Source organism: Seriola lalandi, unplaced genomic scaffold (genome assembly GCF_002814215.2).
Source record: "Seriola lalandi dorsalis isolate HSWRI2012SDOR001 ecotype SW California unplaced genomic scaffold, Sedor1 jcf7180002054476, whole genome shotgun sequence".
NCBI lineage: Eukaryota > Metazoa > Chordata > Actinopteri > Carangiformes > Carangidae > Seriola > Seriola lalandi.
The window spans coordinates 299699-319256 of record NW_019525029.1 but is presented as its reverse complement, the minus strand read 5'-3'; the positions used below and the strand labels follow the sequence as shown (position 1 = coordinate 319256).

At 40.6% G+C, this 19558-nt stretch overlaps 1 protein-coding gene across 1 annotated transcript in view; it reads left to right on the top strand.

Moving 5' to 3' along the window:
• Window positions 1–12503: 12503 nt before the first annotated feature.
• Window positions 12504–19558, top strand: part of ccn4a (cellular communication network factor 4a) — a 12361-nt gene continuing 5306 nt past the window's right edge. Inside the window, exons 1-3 of the mRNA XM_023412072.2 lie at window positions 12504–12742; window positions 16099–16387; window positions 17298–17552. Of these exons, the coding sequence (XP_023267840.1) occupies window positions 12695–12742; window positions 16099–16387; window positions 17298–17552 (592 nt within the window). The 5' untranslated portion in view covers window positions 12504–12694. The remainder of the gene's footprint in view (window positions 12743–16098; window positions 16388–17297; window positions 17553–19558) is intronic.

The following is a 19558-nucleotide window of genomic DNA, read 5'->3' as shown; positions in this document are numbered from 1 at the left end:
GGAAGGAAGGAAGTCGTCATCGGCTTTAGATGAAAATAAATACATGGCCAGCATGTAGTTTTTTGTGGTGTAAAGACCTCACTGTTTTATCTTTAGAGCAGAATTTGCAGCATTTCCGCTGGCAAGCCGTTCTGCCAACGTTTCAAAGTATATTCCTCTTTGGCATACGAAGCTTTTCATGTGATCAGCTATTTCTTAAAGGGTTGTTTCAAGCAAAGTATAAGAAAAAAATCTTTTGATAACTAAATAGTGCTATACCCATTAAATAATTAAGTATATTACCAATGTGCTATATAACAAAGTTAATTATAACTGCAATGGGTGAATATAACAAAGCTCAAAATCAATAGTTAAATAGTAAATAAATGACAAAGATTTTAAAAAAGATAAAAGAGTCAAGCTGTGTCTTTGTTGTAATTGCATTTTGCAATATACATGAGCATACAATAGAAACTGTAGTGAGTTGAAAGATAAGCACATGACATAAATTGAACTACTAAACACTGAGGTTTTTCAAATATACTGTACTTGAGCTTTCAAGGATATTAAACCACCAGTCTCTTCACACTGGAACATTTTCTTCCTTGACTACACAGCTCCTTTATTTTCTGTTTTTCTATTCAGGTCCTGGCTCTTGTCACTGAAAGAACCAGGACCATGTGAGACTTTGAGTGAGTCACTAGCAGACATAACACAGGTGAAACTCAGCCAGTGGGGCCGTACACATTGACCTCCAGCTCAATGGACTCTTTGTTGGATAAAGATGAAGAACTTATTCGCCAGTTATATAGCTTTTGTCTGAAATTGGATTAGCCTGGTGTTTATTTGTAAAATTACCTGAAAAACATCTACCAGGTTTGTGCAGTTAAGAAGAGGGAGGAAATTCACAAAGGAAGAGATCAATTATTATCCTTTTTTATAGATCCATGTCTTGGATGAACAAAAAAAGAGACGAGTAACAAATATCTTTATTCACAAAATGCTCAAAAAGCAGGTGTTTGCAGGTGTTACACTGCTTGTAAGGCTCATATTTGGCTGTCAGAGACTTTCCTCACGTGGGTAATTGTTAAAGAGCTCTGCATGATTGATGTCCCTGTGCCTGTTTAATAATATAACATGTTGGGGAAGTTGTAACCTCCAACTTTGAAGATGGCCCATGATTTGTAAGCACGCTGCCCGTGGATCACGTTGGCCACAGTCATCTGTTGGGGCTGTGTCGGAGTCAGCATTTGTGTGACTTCCACGCCCTCCGTCTAAAATGACAAAATTACTGGCTGTTAGGAGTATCCATCATAATTTATTTTTTCTAGCAGTCTAAATCAAGACGTCTTCGTATGGCTGGAGGCTCTCTGGTAGGGGAATGGAAGCAAGAGGTGAGTGTTGCTATAATGAATCTCTCCACAGTTCCTCTTTCCTAAAAACAATACACATTCCACATGTTCGGACACCGGTAGTTAGTCCTTATGTGGTTGTTGTGTTCTCACTGTAATGAGCAGTATCTATATACAGCAGCAAGGCTGACCCCACTGGACTGGAAACCACAGGATTGACAGTAACGGGGCGTGAGTTGGCTATATGTGCATGCGAATCTGTATCTGCAGCGTTTTCAGCCACAGTTTTATCCACAGACTTTATAGGTTAGAAGCACCGATACTTATATAAAGAACCCCAAATCCTCGACCAGTTAGTCTGTAATCATTAATGTAACGCGGTTACTGTATGTGGGTCATTCAGGCATCTGGAGCATCTTATCCACCAAACCATCTGCACAAGTAATCAGCCCTCCCTGCCTCTCACATCCATTAATGCATTCCTCTGAGCTTTCAAAAATATTCCTCTGAATAATCCTCTGATGAAATTCGGCAGCAGTGTTATTTCTCTTTGCTTATTTAGTAATTTGAAATAGCTATAATAACATAGCATTTTGTCCCCGAGCACACCTCAGCAGAATCAGTTTGGTATTTTTAATGGTAACATAATTGGATGAAATTACATTAAGAAATCTGAGCTTGTATTTGTAAAACCACTGCATCAGAGTTTGTGTGGAGACAGAGCACAGGGTTATCCTCTGTTTGGTCTTTTCTTGCAGCGTAGCACAAGCAAAGCGCGTCAGTGAGTCAACAACAACAACTTTTAGACTTGAAAACCTTCCCAGACTTAAAACATTAATTCCAGTCAGCTACAATAAATGAGACCTTAGTTAAAGGCTTCGGAAAGTATTACTCATAAGAATTACATCACTGACATTACTGTGAACCGCGACCACCTTTAAAGATCCAGTGCTTGGCCATGTGATGGCACTTAGTGAAGTGGAAGTTCTCAAGAGAGCTGTGGCTGGACCCTCAAACTAACATGGAGGAAAGCTGCAGTAATCAATAACACGCAAGTGGTGTGATGCTCTTCTTCCATTTCAATCATATACTTAATGATTTTCATAAGATAAGAAAGATAAGATACTATTTATCGTTGGCCTTTTTTTCTGCAGCAATATCCTTTTAATGTGTAAACAGTCTGTAAAGAACGAACTATATAAGAGTTTTCATTGTTAGTGGTAGAGTCCGCCATTCCTGCGCTGCTATTTAAATTGTCCCCACATGCACGATTGATTCACAGGAAATGATGCGGCATGTAATCCAGCATTACTGTTTTTCATTTTACCTCATTGATATCAGCCTCACTGTTCACTCTCCCACAGCTGTATCAGAACCGTGTTCATTTAGTGCTACAGCGAACCCAACATTTCCTGCTGCTGCTTAACATTAAAAGCATTCAACTGGCAAAATATAGTGTGGCTTTTACCGTGAAGCAGTCGCAGTGCGGTTAGCACTAAACCTACTAACACGACTAATGTTACTAACTATTAAAACAGCATGAATTCGTTCAGCTGCACTGTAAATATATACTCCGGCTCTGACAAAGTAGCTGCTCAGCAAGTGCTTGCTTTCATATTAAACTTCAGATAAACAGCAAACACAAGCATTGGAGTAAACAACAGAAAAAACAGTTTAATATGTTCTCTTCCCAAAAGAGGGCTTAAAGGGATACTCGAACAATTTAGTGGTGCACTTTCATAAAGTTTACTTTGAAACAGATGAACAATCGAAACTGATACAGGAGAGGTAGAGACAGCCTGACTTTCAGTCTCAAATATGGCCCCAGCTCTAAAAATACAACAGCTCCTATATCTCCCACAATGCAACTCAATAACGTCTTTTGTTATACCCTATATGAATGATGACTTCCGTCTGAGTCGCCTGGGTTTTTTTCTCAGACTTTGCAGAGCCACAGGAGACATTACAACTGTTTTCACAGGCTGAGTACTACGCCTCATGACGGGTGAACTGACTTTGATGTGTGAAATCTCTGGCCTGCCAATTTAAAACTCAGTAATGCTACCTAAGGTTAGTCCAGGACAGATTTGACAGGGTGCATCCATTAGTGGATGAGGTGCATTCTTGAACTAGTTGTGCCATTAAACTAATAAGTGCTCTTGCAGCGTAATCCCCAAAGGTGTGCTCTGCGAGGAGGGAAAGTGTTCCTAATGTCAGGGCGTCCTTCAAGCTCTGTAATCAGTGATTCTGTGACGGCCACCTGTGTATTCTGGCAGCCCCGCCCTCCGCCTCCACCTCCACACGCACGCTAACACACGCACACATCAGGGATAATGCCAGCCTTCACATCCAGGGCAGGGTAACTATCGGTTACCTTGCCAGCCAGCCCTGCCAAGCCCATAATGAGAGTCTGCATCAGTGGACCCAGTCACTCCCTTCAACGATCCAGATGGGAGTTTACCGTTTATCGCTTCGTCATCATCTATTACCTAGTCATTACAGGCCAGTGAGCTATTTTCATGATGCGTGTTTTCACTGTGCACCTGTGAAAGTACATGCACACCCCCCCCAGCCCCAACAAATATACAGGCGCACTGCTGTTTTTAAGACATGTAAAGCCAAGAAAAGCCCCAGAGCCACATCTGATAAAGACTTCAATGCTGTCCTCAGCTGTGGTGTAAGCATGTGTTTGTTCACTGGAAACATGTAATGACTGATGTGTGGAATGCAATAATTCACAGTCCTGAGCAGATAGTGTCATGCAGATCTTGACAGAGCGTTATATTTTCTGGCTTGCTGTTTGTAAAAAATTTGCCACCCATTTGTTTAGTGAAGTTAAATGTCATTATCTGGCGTTCAGTAACATCTTACTCATTCGGTTTAGTTACAAGTAAGGATATGAATGAACTCAAACACACTGTGTCAGTGATGGCGGGCCCTGACCAGCTGATGATACGTATGTACCTTTTCAGGAAAACTGAAGCCAAGCAACTGTTACGTAAGAAAGGACACTACACACACTTTTCCACTGGCTGGATTTCAAAACCATCCAGGTTCTGCTGGAGCTCCAGGCAGATCATTCACTTTAATACTTTTCTGAGAAACAATCCACAACAGAACTGTGAAAATTAATTGCCAACAATTCTGAAATTTATGGTCCATTTACTTTTTAACCGTGGCTAAGCTTTGCAGCTTAATAGAATGCACGGTATATATCCTGTCATGAATTCACAGTCTGTCAGGCCGAGAAAGGCTCCAACATCACACACAGTGTATTTGAAGTGAGACGAATTGAAATGCAAACTGTGATAATAATCGTGCATTTGCCGTGGTTGAAAGGGCGTATATATCTGAAATAAATGTCTTTTTTAAGAGCACACTAAAGTGTTCACAGGCGTCACTTAACACTCACGGCGTAGTTCCTTTTTTTAATTTAAGTGAAACAGTGCAGCTTTGGAAAGAAGAAATAACACACTCCTCCTCTACAAATCAAAACATGAATTCATAAGAAGTAAAATACACACTTTCTCAATTCAATACACCCAGGTGTTGTGCTGTATGACTAGTAGCATACAGTGGCTAATGTTAGCAAACTTGTGCTATTGTTATGTATTAGTATATTTATTACTCACCACTGTTAAGCAAAACTTACATAATAGCTTTAACTAAAGTATCTCCTGAAAATAGTTATTTATCCCTCACAAAAACTTTCATCTTTTCATCGAAAAAATCTCAGGCTTTGTGGTTTTACAACTGATCTAACAAACAAAAATTATTTTTCTACATTTCTGTAAGGGTGCAAATGCTTCCTGGCGTTCATTCCAGTAATGTGACCATCACTGAACACATGTAACGTGATACCTATCATTTCCTTCGTTCCTGACATTCCTGGCTGATGTTTTTAACTTTGGAATTCACCTTGTCGTCTGTGGTCAAAGAATCGAGCCAGAGCTGACCAGCGCCCGCTCACTTTCCCTCATCAGAGTCCAGGAGATGTTTACATAGCTATTTCTGCTATTAAAATGAGCTTGTATTTTTCACTTTAGTTGTAACACCCTTCAACTTCGCCCTTGTCTTTTTCACTCAAGTGGTTTATTTATTCTCTGAGATGGGATATCGAAAGCTAATTCTGTTATATTTGTTACAACTGAAGTTTATAAGGCCAAACATATAGAAACCATTCAGGAGCAAAGACTTTTCCCATGACTGGAACAATTTCTACTGATAAAAGAGAAAACACTTGAGGCCATACTTCACCTGTCAGCAGCCGCATGCATTGAGGAGAATCTGACCCCAGGTCGCAACTATATACCGACTTAGTGTCTCACTATTAACTGCTGTGTAGGAACATATTTCATGGTCGAGTGCAGACGCCACTGAAGAGACGTCGACTGTGTGCAGGCTTTGTTTCATCCCCCTGTGTAATTGGTCCTCATTCACTCCCATTACCAGCTTCACAGAGCAGGAAAGGTCAAAGGGAAAAGATCGGAGCTATCTGGAATGATTGCTTACAGATTTTTACTCATCTTATGAAAACAAGTGCATGAAAATGGAACCAAAAACAAGGAGGAAAGAAAGAAAGGAAAACAGGTCCTACCATCTCACCTCCAACTGGTCCCCGCAGGTTTGGGGTTTTGATTAACGTAGACCACACAGAAATTTAAAGCTTGGTTTTAGCTGTGGCGGGTTCTTCAGGGATGTGCTCAGCTCTAAATCCCCTTTACGACTTCACCTCTCTTTGAGAAAAACCATGCAGTCTCGATGGCTCCAGATTCCCCCCCCCCCCAGCCTTTTGAATTTCGCAACAGATGCAGCAGATAAGGCAGCCTGGACCCTTACACTGATCATAATCTTTTTTCCTCTTCCACTTCTCATTGCGCTACTGATGGTATATCTGATTCTTTCAGCCTCTCAAACCTATTAAAAATTAGGCATTCACCTCTTAAATCTACTGTGGCATTTTGGTCGTTGTATGGATGGCTTTTACATCTGAATCCATCGCAGTTTGTCATTTCCAACCTTTGACTTGATAGTATCAGAATGAGGGCAAATACCTGCAAAAATGTCAATGGCTGATTCCACGAATGCTGAGGGGATTAGGTGCTGATGTAAGAGATCTGACATTAAAGCCTGCGAATGCCTCACAGTCATTTAACCTTGTCAGTCATTTGGATACGCACTGGATCCAGAGGGATTGTGATAAACAGCTGCTGAAAAGCCTCTGCAGAGACCCGATCTCTGTGTCGTGTAGCCAGCACCTTGAGCCGATTCTTGGCTGCAAATAGAAGCTTTCCAAAATCATATATCCTGAGGCTAGTCCTGTAGAGATAGCAGGTCAGCCAGGATAAACACTCTTAAGACAAAGCATTCCTATACTCTGGGCTGGGCTCATGTAATCAAGAAATGCCAGGTCTTCAACAGATCAGCCATTTATCACTGAGATGTATCCAAAAGAAGTCATTTGTTTGTGTTTTTTTATATGTACATTTCAGTGCCTACACAGAGCTAGAAGGAACTTGAGCCAGTGTTTAGTTTGAATTACAGCCAAGGCCATACTGTGCTGAAACATATAAGCCTCACTGGGCTGCTCAGTTGTTGACCCACACACACAGATGCTCTAAAAGACAGCTTTTGTTTAAAGTCCTGATCTTGAGAGCAGTTGGGATTTTGAGGCATCCTAAATCCCTGGCTTTGTCTACATGTCAACTCTCGCCTGCCAAAAGCCAAAGAAATGAACAAAGCAGCGTAAAAACCTGATGCAGACGCAGCGCGTCAGTCAAAGGCGGATGAGAAGCTCCATTGCAGCTGCCCCTTAATTCATGCATGAGATGTGAACCCCAGAAATGTGTGCTTGAGTTTTTTCTTTTTGGTTTTCTTTTGCACACATGTTCATACTCAAAATACACAATGAAGAAAAGTAGAATACTATACAATGCCCGACGGCTGGCACAGTATCAGCATGTGGAATACATTAACAGAAGACATGTCTGAGCTTGGACTTAAGTCACAGGACAAGGCTGACATGAGGTGAGGAATTTCAGCTTAAGTTCCCCGGACACTAAAGCTCCATCCACACACAGATGTTGACTGGTTGATATCATGAAACTCAGCCCGGTATTGAAATGTTCCTTCATGCTGCATCCTGTTGGTAAACTATTTATCTAACTTCTGGTGTTAGTGTCACATTTCAGAGAAATGAAAAGGTAACTTTTATTGAAGTGAGAGTGTCTGGATGAATGTGCCTCAAAATGTGATACAAGCATCAAACGAAAGGCCGACACAAACCAGAGACAAAACTACAACATAATAAGCTTTTCAAATAGACAAATGGACTAAAGTTTGCGTCCTCAAACTTATTAATTCAGTTTTCGGTAGGACTAGTTTAATCCTGATTGATGTGTTATTGTCTAGTAGCTGCAGACAGTTAAAGGAGGAGGTATTAAAGCAGGTCTTTGATAGGAAAAGGAAATGTTTCAGGAGAAGTATAAATCTAGCTTTGCTGGGTCAGGCAGTGGAAATATGGTCCGAAGAGAGAAGAATGATAGGTGATAAAAGCCTTTGGTATAAATCATTTTAATCAAAAGCAAACTAGCTCCTTCTTGTGCGTAGAAATGTGTGCATGCATTTGCACCTACAGAGCAATGCACCACCTTTCGTGCATAGCCTCCTGAACAGAGCTGACAGTACTGGACCAAAAGCTACAATAAAAGTTGTTGTTGGCAGGACAACAACTTACTAAATGTTTGCAAAGCCTGTCAGGATTTTCCACTAAACAACAAACAGTCATAAATGGAGACTTGATTTTTATATAAACATCTCAAGGACTGTAAATTACTAAAGGTGGGGAATCATTTACAAAGTTGCACAATGACGCAAAGAATAATACATCAGTTATTAACATATGTCTCCATCAGGTTTGTATTGTACGCCTTTCGCAGAGCATTCTTTATAATGAATCAAAAGTTTGAATCGCTGAAAGAGTTGAGCTCTGTTTGAACCGTATCTGCGTGCTGTTGACTTAACAACTTGACTAACGTGGTAAACTGTGTTACCAAATGCCCACAACACAGCAAGCGACACGAGGAATCGCTCACTATTAAACTGCTTGGAGTTCATGTAGGTTTGTATCTGTGGAGCTCAGCAGATGTTTTCCTCAGTCCATGAGTTTCAAACCACAGCTATATAAAGACAGTATAATTACTGGACTGGTCTGAGCCAAGCCTTCCATTCCTCGTCTCTGTCCCACACACACACACACACACACACACAAACAAACAAGCCGCTCATATAGTCTAGGCATGACGGCCATATGGCTGACAGGGTCAGTTAAGTTTAAGGGAATGGCTTGAGATTTGGGGAAATACACAGGTAGACTACACTTTGAGAGTTTGTGTCTGTGTGGCTTCATACTTGAAACAGGTGGAAACAGCTAACATTGGTCTGTTTGCCTTCCAGCACCTGTAAAACTCACTAATTAACATGTTCTTCTTCTTGTTTGTTTAATCCATACAAAAGCAGAAATATTAAAAAAGCACCTTGTGGTTTTACAGGGGCTATTTATGGAGGTGTACAGACTAGTCATGTCCTGGAAACTTGCATTGCACTTATATTAACATTCAAACTTCCCTTTAACTGTGAATAATGTCAGATAAATACATTTGCTGATCTGATCTTGAGCTATTTCAAGCAGCAGGAAAAACACTCTGCTTTTTAAAGCTGTTTACAGGCCACTAGCTGCAGAGGAGTGATCTGATGTTCAGAAAATTTTCCCACACTAGTGCTGTGCTGGGAAGGAACATTTTTTTAAGTATCACCTCAGCAGTTTTTGGTCGCCTCAAGGTGTTGTAAACTCATTCTCCCATTTTAAGGAGGATTACCGACTCCACTTGACTTTGAAGCTTGAAGATTTCCAAAACACGCTTTGACTTCAAGGCTTCTCTGTGAGTTGAAGGGATTTTAATGAGGGGATTTTCAGTTTGACCAGCTATGCAAGACTTGAGTCCTAGATGGTTGGCTCCCATAATCAGGCCATCTAACACACTTTTATACCTGGAGCTCAACCTCCCTCCCATGGGACAGACGCTGCGTAATACTCAGGGGGTGCTGGGTTTTATTCTGCCTCACTTACAGGGATGTGATGCACCCAAAGAGTCAAGGGGTGCACTTGCTAATATAGGGTGACACAGTGGGTCAGTGATTGGCACTGCTGACCTCTGGTTTGATCTTGTTTAGGTTTGCAGATCAACCCAGACTTTCAGACTATGAAACTCAGATGGAGACTTAAAGCTCACCATTAATATGGATAAATGAGTGATGGAAATCTGCGATGTTGCAAGCTCTTGACCCAGTGCATGCTGGGATATTCTGGAGGCCTTAAGAAGATAAAAGGAATAGTTCAACACTTATTTATTTTCTTGGCGAGTGTTTCATGAGAAGTTGATAACACCCTGTACAGTACATATAAAGCCACAGCCAGCAGCCGGTTAGCTTAGCTTAGCATAAAGACTGGAAACAGGGGAAAACAGATTGTGTGGCTCAGTCGATAGATCAACAATAAATCCACCTGCGAGCACGTCTAAATTTTACTAATTAGCATGTTAACTATTCCAAGCAATCCCACTAATCAAACATCTGAAGAGGCATGAAGCTGGTCCTCTGCCCTCGCCCTCTCTGTTTAGCCTTTCCCTTTAACAACCTTCAACTTAAAACTTCAGCAGAATCATTTAACACCCTGAATTCAAGTCAGCTGACAGACTGAGCTCTATATCCACTTCATGTGAGAGCAAAGCAGTAGTCGCCTCAGACCTGGCTTTCATTATGAGACATTTTTGCTAAATGCGCCACCACAACAGACACGTGAATAACACAGAGGAGCTGGCATACAGAGCTGCTTTGGATTGACGTCACCTAATGGTGCATGCTGTATGTCCATGTAAAGCGCCGCAGTTAGCGCTAACTACCGCTATCATATCAGGCCAGAAAATGGAGGACAGATGCAGACACTACAATGAATGATACCATCTGTGGGTTTTTTTTTTTTCCTGTGTCTGACAGACAAATATGGAAGGTTTAAAGGATTAAACAGAGAAGGAAAGAGACTGAGAAAGTGAATCCACAGAAAATCTTTCAATGTGCAGCTTCTTTTCAAGCCCCCCCCCCTCCCCCCATTTCTGGTTGCTGATCATCTCATAGCCATCGATCTGTCCGTCTGTCTGAATTTGTTTGTTTCTTATTTCAGCTACTTATAGATATATCATTTTTTTGGAATGCGCACATACACCTCCACCTTACTTTTGTATATATTGTCTTTACATTGTGCAGTTGAAACACAAGCAGTAATGTTAATTTTCATAAATATGTCCCGCAGGACTCACAACACTGCTCAATGTCTTATTTATTACATAAAAGAAAAGTACAATGTTTTTGTGCCCAAGTTCTCTTTGTCTAGACGACTTTACCATAATCAGATGTGTATCAATGAGAAAACAGACGTGTTAGTGCAAATGGAGAAGTACTGAAACAACATAATACTTCTGAGCAACCATCAAAACCTTTACAATGGAAACCCTTACTTTACGAATTCAGGAATAATGAAAAATCCCAATATCATTAACATAACCCATAGGATCAACTATAGAGAAGAGATACTGATGTTAGTTGGCACAGGACAAGGTTACGTCACATAAAAATCTAAAATCTTATCTACAGTTTACCACTGAATGGAAATGAGGTGGGTGGAAATGGATATGAGTAAGTATGAGAAAGAAACAGGGCAACAGAGAGTGAGCAGAGATGGAAAAGTAAAGATGAAGAGAAACTGAACACGAGAGAGAAAAGAAACGCCAGAGAGAGAGAGAGAGGGTACATTGTGTTGCGGAGGGGTCGGGTCGTCCGGGTCGAAGCAGACAGAGAAGTGCTGCTCAGATCAGCTCAGAGGCTGACAGCTCTCTGACAGGGATTAAAGGACCGGCTGTAAATAATAGGGGTTCAGACCTGGGGCACCTTTCTCTTTGACAAAGTGTTAATTTCTCATCTATAACTCTTCCTCTCTGTGTGTTGCCTATTCTCACAGAGTTTAGGTTGTTTTCAGTGAGGTTTTCATCAGCAGACCTGTGGCGTCCAGCACAACTGAAATAAAAGCCATTTTCCATATGGCTGAACAGCAGTGTAAAGTGGAATTCTTTTGGTCGTCGTCTGCGTCATCTCAAAGAGAAACATTCAAATTTCCTGGAAAATGAAAAGAAAGCAAAGTAGCAGACTTTGAGATAGATGACATCATTGATTTAAACTGAACATCTGGGGGCCAGACACTGTCCCAGCATTAAAATAGACCCTGTAGGTAGGAGGTAGGCAACCTGTGTAGTTTGTTTATTCACTCCTGTTGAAAGCAAGTGATTGTCTTAACACTTCTTGAGCAGTTCAGATTCGTTTTCTTCCTCTCCAGTTGTAGCTGGGTCATCTGAGGTGGAGCCTTAACATCTGCAAAGACAGATGAGATGCTGTTAAATGAAACATCAGGGCATGATTGGAGATCATAATAATCCCAAATCAACAATACTCATAAATTTTGCATAGAAAGAGTAGAGTAGAGCTTAGATTGCAGTTCGGCACCATAAATATAACTCAGTAAATTAAGCGGCATGTTTGACTCTGACAATAAACAGTTACAGAGATCATGGAGGCTTCTAAATCTAATGTAGGAAAAAAAATGTGAAAAATACTGTTTGCATTAAATAACTATGCATAAGCTGTGCAGATGTGCATCCAGTGCACTCATTAAATGGTAAATCTACATGTTTAACATTTGATATTGAAACTGCTGCAGCCTCATATTGGCATGGGCTTTATTTTTGAATGTATTATCATGTCGACTGTGGATTTTGTCCCCCATCACTTACACTTCTGATAGGGTCTCCTCACCAGCATGGAGAGGAAATGATTTTAGTACATATGTGTAAGTGAGTAAAGCTTAAGGATGGACTTCGAAGCAGTAACGCAGGGGTCAGAGGGACCTCAGCTTGGCCATGAGTGTCTCTGGGTTTCCAGACACGCCTTAACCACCGGGGCTGCCAGTGCTCAGAGGAGGAGGAGGAGGAGGAGGAGGAGGAGGAGGATCGGGTGAAAGTGGAGCGGAGGGAGAGAAGAAACCGTCCCCTGTCGGAAGTATGCTGGGCTCGTCCTTTCAGACCTTACGTCAGCCCGGACTCTTTAACAGGCTGTCAGGCCGGGACGCAGACAGAGGTGCGCGGAGATGACAGCGACGGGACGAGGATGTAGCACACCTGCGGAAAGCGGCGCGTCGTGCGTTTAAAACAACACGGGACTAATTCTGGATTCAATGCATTTGCAGCTCTCCACCAGTGATGAGTTGGCTCCTGGTGTGGATTCTAACAGCAGGCGGGATTCAACAGGTGGGATGCAGGATAACTTTCTCAAATCTTTTTGTTTTCTGTGCAAGCTGCATATTTGACTCCATTTTATATTGCAGGAGCCAGGAAGTTAATAAATACAAGTTATGAAAGTATGCATCTCTATCAGTAGTAGTGTCCATTGTTACACCATGAAACGAATATAAACGAGGCTCGCAATCTGTGTGTGTGTGTGTGTGTGTGTGTGTGTGTGCGTGTTTGTGTGTGTGTGTGTGTGTGTGTGTGTGTGTGTACGCGTACGCGCAGTACTTCACAGTAAGTTTTTGTAACTTCTTGCAGTTTTTATTTTATTTTCCCAGCCCTTTTATAGACTGTAGAGTGTTTTTATTGCCCATATCCCCACAGGATCTTGACACGCGGTGTGACGGTGAGTCTATAGTGACCACGTCGTTCTTCAAGGCAACTCAGTTCATGGAAGTTAGCTGTTCCTGAAGGGACCTGTGCTGAAAACGAAGTAACCTTATCAAACTTGCTTTGTTCAACTGGTTTCTCCTCTTGTTGCAGCCTCATAAATATCATCCTATTGATCCGATTGCTCTCCACGTATTGAATTGATTTGCACTCTTAGTCTCGAGGGCATCTGTAGATAAGTCAGTGCTGACAGTGACATATGAAGTTTGAATGAATAGACTGACTGGGCTGATGCTCATTATTCTCTCTAAACCTCTCTGATTACTCTGAAGTGAAGTCGTTGTTGTCCTCAATCATCCAAAGATTGAAGTTGCAGTGTGGGATGGTAGCAGCTGCCACCCTGCAGCTACACTTTCTAACTTATATTTTAGCGCCACCTCGTGGTTATAAAGGAAACAGCATTTTTAAAAAATGTTTCATTAATGTTTAATTTGAACCTATCAGTATAGCTGTTCATCCTCTGGAAACTGGGTGATTAGATAAAAGAGAAAATAGTGATTTGGTGTTAATATTTGTTGGATCAGGTTGATTTAAAAAAAAAAAAAAGAAATTTCAGTTCTTAGTTTTGCAGATTTTCTGTGTAGTATTAAACCCATTTAGCAACTGGTGCTTTGATAACTGTAACATTTATCAATTTGTATGTATTTGTATGAAAAAACGTTTAATATTATAAATAAGTCATATGTGTTCATTATTTTATATAAGATGTTATTGATATAGTTTTGGTTAATAAAAATATCTGATGTAATGTAGTAATCCAAGTTATCACATTCTCCTCAGTTTCATCACCTCTTTTAGTTAAAGTTCATGTTTCCTTTCTCCAGTGTTGCAAACCTTTGGAAGGAAATTAAAAACAACCATGCCTGAGTGACAGTTTGTTCACTGCCCCCTGGCAATATTTGGAAAAGTTTTCTATTTCAAATGTTTCCGTCCTCCCTGAGGAAGGGTTTGTCCGTGCCTGTGCACATGCTTTCAGAGGTCATGTGTTGTGACCAGAGGCTGACAGGAAGAAAATATCAGACCAGCAGGGGAAGAAAGGTCATCAGTCTGTGTCACCTCTCTCAACAGAGAAAACAAACACTTTTGATTAGCTGTCCGTCACCAAAACGCAGCAGCTATTTGAGGTCACTAAGAGATGAGGATTCTGAAGGCTTATTATGACTTTTGTGTGGTTTGAGTCTGAAAGTATGAAATCTGAGATTTGAGATCACTAAATTATTATTCTGCATCTTCCTGTGCCTGTAATCTTGCTCCAGTTGTCTTAAATATCTCTTGCTCTAATTCATTTATTGCCTTGTTACTCCACCCTCTCCTAACAGTGATTAAATGCTTTTTAAATTCAATCATGCTAAATTTAGTCAGCAAAGATAAACGATTTGAGGATGATGATTGCATTAGGCCTACCCCATGTTTTCATAATGAACTTATGAAACACCCAGCTCTCTCTGCTCCCCTGTCTTGTGTGAGGGTAATGGACATGTTTTGGGCTGTGTTTGTTCTTTTTCTCTCTTTAAATTAGCCTGATAGCTGCAGGCTAAATTAGCATTTCTGAGGAATGGCTTAGTGGCACCGCTCTGATTAAAACTCATTTATCTGCATTAGCTTTCAACACCGTACACAGCAGTTATTAATATGAGCATAATTCCATTGAAGTGCGGAGAACAAGCTGAGGGAAATGACATAGGGTACACCATGCGTAAGATGATTAAGCATGTTTTCTCACAATTAATTACAGATTAAGTGTGCATGCATGTGTGTTTGTGTATGTGTGTCTTTCATGGATTAGAAGCTTCTTACTCAAGTGCTCCTCGGACCATATGGCTCATGTTATGATTTAAGAGCATACAGACAATATTCGACCTCTAATCAAATGCTTCGCTCCCTGTTTAGACCTGTGCACGTTGTGGTAATTATGATGGACATGGCAGCTGCTGCAGCTTGACTGTATCACTTCATCTGAGCATCATCATTCATCAGAGCATTTGGAGCAAATATAACTGTTGTTTGCCTAAGAAACAAATCTCACTTTCTCACTCAGTGAACGATAACACGGAGACCAATCCTCTGGCATTTTCTCAAGCACAGCATGTTCTAAAAACAAATGGAATTTAATTCCATCTCTAAAAATTTGTTGTCAGACAAAAAAAAAAAAAACACATTCTAAATCAAAACCAACAAGTTTCGTCCACAGAGTCTCATGCGTCCACTGTCCAAAACTAAGAGTGCTGAGCTGTTAATGTGCCTCATGTGGCCTGTTTCAGTGAGAACATCTGCTTTTAAGAGCTGCAGAGCTCTTTACGGTGTGATCTTGGCTTCACAGAGCAGCTTGTAAGAGTCAAAACACACTGAGGGGGACATCTTGATTATGTTTCTTTGGCAGGATTTTGTAACTGTTTCGCACAGTTGCAGATTTTGAATATGATGATGGAACGCTTCCAAGTGTTAAGTCCATACAAGACTTGGTCACTGATTTAATAAGATTATCTTCACTGGATGTTGAATTCATTTTTATAGACTTATTTAATTTGTTGCACAGCATGACCACACATTAGCAGGCTGCCATGTAGGCAATGAAGCAGAGGTGTACAAATAAGCAATTTGAGACCTTTGGGAAGAGTGACGCACTGGGACTGAATTACTAAAGAGGGCTGGATATGAAAGAATGATTAAGAAGGATTAAGCATATTAAAAATATTACCTCACTACAGGGGGTCAAATACCTTTCATGTAATAAAAGATTGCATTTTGATTTTGCACAAACAAAGAGTAACCGTATCAACTAAAGCCTAAGATTTTTTTTATTTTGACTGTTTATTCAATGTAATGAAGGTTCATCCATCTTGGTATATTAAATACATTTTATAAGAAAGTGGTTCCTGGAGTTGTTCTTTCTTTTAGGCTTAATTTGTCCATTTTCCTTTCTCCAGGCCTACTCCCAGAATTCCACTGCCATGCCGCCTGCCGCAGCCTTAATGTCCCCACCTGCCGACCTGTACAACCGGACGCAGTACTGCAAGTGGCCCTGCGAGTGTCCCAAGGTGACCCCTTCCTGTCCGCCGGGCGTGAGCCTCCTCATGGACGGCTGTGACTGCTGCAAGGCTTGCGCCCGGCAGGTGGGCGAGGTGTGCAATGAGGCAGACACGTGCGATTACCACAAGGGACTGTACTGTGACTACAGCTCGGACAAGCCTAGGTACGAAAAAGGAGTGTGTGCATGTAAGTGTCACTCACCAAAACCAACAAAACAAACAAGTGTTCTTGCACAGTGGGGAATCTTCTCTAATGTGATGTGTTAGGTTCACTTTCCACACCGGATTTGAGGGGAGCAGGTCCACACTGGCTGACATAGATAGATAGATACTTTATTTATCCCCTGGGGATCCCCCTTGGGTATAAATAAAGTATCTATCTATCTATCTATCTATCTATCTATCTATCTATCTATCTATCTATCTATCTATCTATCTATCTATCTATCTATCTATCTATCTATCTATCTATCTGTGTTTAGTAACAACACAGGCAGAATATCAATGCATTTTAATGTTGACCAGTGGATACCACACACAAGCCATTCTTTCACCTTCTCTGACTTTTGTTTATGTTAGTAGTCTGTAGTTGCATGACAGACACTTTGCTGCTGAATGGAAATCACTCTGAATACAGTGACAACAGTTGCATCTCCACAAATGTGAAGTGACCCATATTACAAAGTCCATATGGAAGTGAAGTGTGGTTCAGAGCTGTAATAACATGATCATCATTTTGTATTTTACTGCTTTTTATCTTTCACAGCATCTTTGTCATTTTTGTGAATGCAGCCGAGCCTCTACTGTTCGTCCTATCATAGTGATCATTGCTGCTCATGCTAACTATATTTACGACATACAAACTCTTTAAATGGTTTGAGGTTTTAATCACTGATGTTTGATATCAACCAGCAACACAAAGTAGAAAATTATTAAGTTATTCATCCTGAAATGTCAGATTTGTACTTCTAAGAATATTTTCATCTGTAACTGTTTAGATCATAAATGCCAAGACATGAATACAGCTTCCAAGAGTTTGTGCTTTGCCCTGCATGTCTCTATAATACAGTATGTGATTGGCTGTCATTCCTTTCCAGATATGGTGGGAACGGGCTGTGAGCATGATGGTGTGATCTACCGCAACGGGCAGAGCTTCAAGCCCAGCTGTAAATACCAGTGTGTGTGTGTGAACGGTGCCATCGGCTGTGTGGCTCTGTGCACAGAGTCCCAGCCTCCCCGGGTGTGGTGCCAAACCCCACGCCGGGTCAAAGTCCGGGGACAATGCTGTGAGCAGTGGATCTGTGATGAACCCAAGAGAGGGCGCAAGACGGCCCCGAGACATGCAGTAGAGGGTAGGACACCTTGGATATATGTAGTAGGAGGGGACACATTGTCATTCCTTTATAAGTATGGTTATATAAACTAATTATCAGGTGAAGGTTTTAAATAACTCCTGTAATCTGGAGGATAGTTAATTTTTCATGAGTAGATAGAGTTCTGTTGACAACTTCATGCAATCAGTTGATGACATTGTACATGTAAAAAAAGGCAGCACTGAAGTTCTTATTTTTATTTTTATAGAAAAAAAAGTAAATAGTGGATGTGATTGGGCTCGAGAAGTAAAATAGCAGCAGCTGTGCTTGAAATTGGCAGTCAGAAGTCTGTAGTCCTGTGTAGTCCAGGAGAGGATAATGAGGATTGTGTGGTGTGTGTGTGTGTGTGTGTGTGTGTGTGTGCGTGCGTGCGTGCGTGCGTGCGTGCGTGCGTGCGTGCGTGCGTGCGTGCGTGCGTGCGTGTGTATGAGTGTGTGCAGGGACAGACCGATCCTTTCCTGTGGAAGCCCTCACACTGTTTTTGGGTATCATCCAGTTTCCAGTCATTTAGTGCAGCGGTGCTGTGAGCCATGGAGGGAGGAATATGAACGGAGATCTCTTTGTGTTGCATAATAAAATAAGTCAGATCCAGGATGCTAGGAAAACACACTTTAGGGATTTACATTTAAATCAACTACAGTACCAGGGGGATGCAGTGTGCCTTTGCTTATATATGCAAGGTTTATATATGCTTATATATGCAAGCTAACCCTGGCAGGTTGCTAGCAGGAGTAAAATGATAAAATGATGGATATATAAAGGTATGAGTTTAATTTCTGCAAAAGATTTCATGAAAATGTCACCATGAATACTATACCGTTTTTATGCCTGACTATACTATGACATTTCTATGCTTTATATATATTTATTATACATACTTATTATATATTTATATATTATAAGGGGCGGGTAGGTGGAGCATTGGTTGGAACTGTCGCCTCACAATGAGAAGGGTTCTGGGTTTGAACCCCGGGCCAGGGGCACATCTGTGTGGATGTTCTCCCTGTGCCTGCATGGGTTCTCTCCAGGCACTCCGGCTTCCTCCCGTAGTCCAAAGACATACACATTAGGTTAATTGACTGACTTTTTGTATGCTATGATGTTTTCATGCCTTGCCATAGTTTTTATACCTCTCTGTGCCCTTTTATGCTTGACTATACTATGAAGTTTTTTTTTTGTTTTTTTTTACCTTAGTATGCTATGACCTTTTTGTGCCTTACTATACTATGACGTTTTTATGACGTTTTTATGCCATGACGTTTTTATGACTTTTTATGCCTTACTATACTATGACGTTTTTATGACGTTTTATGCCATACTATACTATGAAGTTTCTATGACTTTTTATGCTTTACTATACTGTGACGTTCTTATGACCTATCATGCCTTACTATACTATCATGTTTTTTTACTCTTTTTGCCTTACTATACTATGACCTTTTTATACCTTACTATATGAAGTTTCTATGACTTTTTATGCCTTATTATACTACAACGTTTTTACGATGTTTTTTGCCTTACTATACTATGAAGTTGTTATGTCATTATGAAATTTTTCAAGTTTTTTAAAAACTTTTTTTGCCTTTTGCTATGACGTTTTTATGACTATTTTCGCCTTACTATACTATGAAGTTTCTATGACTTTTTATACCTTACTATGCCATGACGTTTTTATGACTTTTTATGCCATACTATACTATGACGTTTTCATGACTTTTTATGCCATGACGTTTTTATGACTTTTTATGCCATACTATACTATGACGTTTCTGACTTTTTATGCCATGATGTTTTTATGACTTTTTATGCCATACTATACTATGACGTTTCTGACTTTTTATGCCATGACGTTTTTATGACTTTTTATGCCATGACGTTTTTATGAGTTTTATGCCATACTATACTATGACGTTTTTATGGAGTATATATAATACTATTACTTTTTCATACCTTATTATACAGTGACTTTTATATGGGGCAGTATG